The following is a 3,247-nucleotide window of genomic DNA, read 5'->3' on the forward strand; positions in this document are numbered from 1 at the left end:
CTCTTTATGGACACACCACGGTGGCCTGCAGTCACCTAGCTTTACAAATGTTGATACTAGACTATAATTACGTGAAACAAAAGACCTCCTTGTTGCTGAACTTTAGACGTGTGTGTATTCGGAGGCCCAGCGGCAGGTTGAAGATGTTCCACTGGTCCTCCTCTGAGACCCCCTAAAGACCCGCAGCACTCATCCGACTAACCTGACCTTTGGTAACAAGCCAGATGGATAATATTAGCTGAAGACCTAATGGACTTCTCATGTTGGGAGTCCGTCGATGCTCCAAGTGAAGCAGTTCAACGATCTCGGGTCTGGTCCCCAAGCTGCAGCAGCACCTGCTGCTAAACAGCGGCCCACTTCAGTTCCTGGTCTTACCACATGTCTGGGGTTGTCTGGGGTTAGAGGGGAAAGTGTAAAGAGGCCATTATGAGGAAGGTTGTCAGATTTAATGAGCCATATACAATTTATCATTTCTAGAGTACTGAATAGAATCCTGAATAATATAAGTGTTTTCCTTAATTGGTTTCAAATTGTGTGTGCATGTGTGTGTATGTATGTGTGTGTGTATGTGTGTGTGTGTTGTCGCTGTACTGTGTCAAACCACTGTCTCCAAAACTAACTGTTAATACAGGTTTTTAAACTTCAAAATTGTAAATATGAGTCTTAGCTGAATGAGGGAGTTTCCTAGAACCTTTAAGGAAAATCCCTCAGTCTAAAAATGTGAAAGCATCTAAAAGTTTTCCTTTTTGAAGACACGTGGTTTTCTTTGGACATGGATGTCAGATGATATTCTGCCGTATATGTCTGCATGGATACAGAAACAAAGAGGAAAAAAAGGAAATGAATGAACTAACCACATCTTTCTCTTCCTCTCCATCTCCCCTTCTCTTCCCTCCTCCTCCGCTCCCTTCGGTTTCCTGTCTTCACCTTTCTGTTTTTATTCCACGTTCATTTCTACCTTGAATCCTTCTTTTGTTCCTTATCGTCCTCCTCACATGTTTTCTTCTCCATCTGTCCTTCCTCTGTCCCCTCTGTCCAGATCATCCATGACCGTGTGGACTCCCATGTGTCCAGAAACCGCTTGTTGTGGAATTCTCTACCTGGGGGTCTCTATGCACTCCCCCAGTACTCCACCGACCCCGCCCAGTTCCCTTTTTATTACGCCATGCTGGGTAAGTGTTGATCTCATCAAGTTAGAAGCATGATTTGGCGAAATAAAAAAAAACGAATGCTGTTGTCATGGATGCGTTACCTCACAGCTTAGTGAATTCTCCAAACAGGAAACACATGTAATACTCCCTTTTACATCCAGAAAGCCCCCCAGGGGTCTCAAACTTAGTCTGAGAAGGGACCGCGTTTCAGAACTGACCTACCCGTACATCTAGGGTTAGTTGTTAAAGGTGCTGTAGATAGGATTGTGAAGATCCAGGACTTGGCAAAACTATTTTAAAATCCACAACTTCTTAGTCCTCCATGCCCCCCCCCCCCCTCCCCCCCCACAAGGGAGAAAGCATGTGTGCATGAGCAGTGATTGACACACAGTTAGTTTAATAAGGATTTTCTACTACACCTATAATGTTCATGCCCCCAAAAATGTATGTTATGGTTATGGTGTCATGGTTCTAATGTAACCATGGTCCACATGCAGCGTAGGCCTGATACTAGGACAGCATCATAGCTCCTAGAACTAATAATGCAATTAAAAATCATACTTTTATACCAACATCCTGGCATGGAATAGTTTGCCGAGTACTACAAAGCTTCTATCCTCGCGACGGATTTCTAAAAGACAGCTCGAGCAGCTTTAATGGAACAAGGTGAATGTTTATTGACCAACGTAATTAATCAGTCAATCAAACTGTCAATCTTAGACTTTCTGTTAATGTAGCTGAAATTCTTCAACGACAAATTCTTCCTTCCTAAAGCTGCAGGCGAAGAGGGAAGAGAAAATGGCCGTGTGTATGTGTGTGTGTGTGTGTGTGTGTGTGTGTGTGTGTGTGTCTGTGGTGTGTGGTGTGTGGTGTGTGGTGTGTGTGTGTGTGTGTGTGTAGGTACGTATAGATATGCAGACTGGGGAGACTCAGGCTCTAACCCAGATCGATGTTTGTCTTTCTCTGAGGGATTGTGGACACAAGGGTTAGAAGGAAGAAAGACGGGAGGGATGGAGGAGGAGAAGGAAAGATGGGGCCTCTCGGTTCATGCCACCGCAGTAAATCACTATTTTAGCTGCTGCCATCCCTGTGCTGCTGCTCGGGGAATAACTTCCTGTCAATGCCGTGTGTACAAGGGTCTCACTCTGCAACCTTCCCATAACTTTATTGCATCGCAGTTGCAACTTCTGCCTGGTAGTTTGGGAAAGTTTGACCTGATGCAGACGGATTGGCCTCAGGAGCTGAAAAAGAGAAAATCCTGATTTGATGGATCAAGTTACATCTGCACTTTAGTTTGTGAAAACATGTGCTGTGGATCTGCTTTAGGTTATCAAAACAGTTGCTATGACAGCATGCTATAGCTGTACAGGAGCTGTAAGGGCCTTTACAGACAAGACATACATCGGATATAACAATTGTTTCTCTTTTTAGATCACGTTAATATTAATATATACACATTCTCTGACACTACCTTATTGTATGGATGAAAATGAAGAGTTGCAATGTGAATATTCCTTAGAGGCAAAATAGAAAATATGATATAAAATAAAAATTGCTACAATTAGAGCCAAATAACCATTCTTTTTCTGTTAAGTAATGAAAATAAGTAAGTGAAAACTCCCTGTAGATGCGTTCACGACATTTTATATCTGGATTGTACACAGTTAGTTACACTATGCTGTCCCAGGCAACACAATGGACGGAGACACAGCTGCAGCTTGTCTCTCTGGTCCTGAAACCATCAGACCGAGGCTACGTTCAGCACTGACAAAACCTAGCAACACATGTCAATTTTAAAGAATTGACACGGAGGGGGGGGCTGAACATCCTGTTTTGTCCGCAAGCGCTCGTCCTTTTTATTGCTAGGTGTTTACAGACCCATCTCTGTTGATTGGGTATCACCTGTGACGTAGCCAATAAACAAGCGGCACGCCCACCAATCGAGAGAAAACATCTCTGAGCCGCTGCACGCTGTTCCGAGGGAACATGGAGTTCAACCAGGAAACCGTAGCAAGTCTGTCTCTCTCCGTGGTCCTGAAACATTCAGACGTCTCTCTCCGTGGTCCTGAAACATTCAGACGTCTCTCTCCGTGGTC

The 3,247-nt window shown here is 44.0% G+C and overlaps 1 protein-coding gene across 1 annotated transcript in view; it reads left to right on the top strand.

The window, feature by feature from the left end:
- Nucleotides 1–3,247, top strand: part of LOC117961814 (exostosin-1a-like) — a 43,146-nt gene that overhangs the window by 17,504 nt on the left and 22,395 nt on the right. The window contains exon 5 of the mRNA XM_034900750.1: nt 1,040–1,172. Coding sequence (XP_034756641.1) covers nt 1,040–1,172 — 133 coding nt within the window. The remainder of the gene's footprint in view (nt 1–1,039; nt 1,173–3,247) is intronic.

The sequence above is a fragment of the Etheostoma cragini genome, chromosome 18, assembly GCF_013103735.1.
Source record: "Etheostoma cragini isolate CJK2018 chromosome 18, CSU_Ecrag_1.0, whole genome shotgun sequence".
Classification (NCBI taxonomy): domain Eukaryota; kingdom Metazoa; phylum Chordata; class Actinopteri; order Perciformes; family Percidae; genus Etheostoma; species Etheostoma cragini.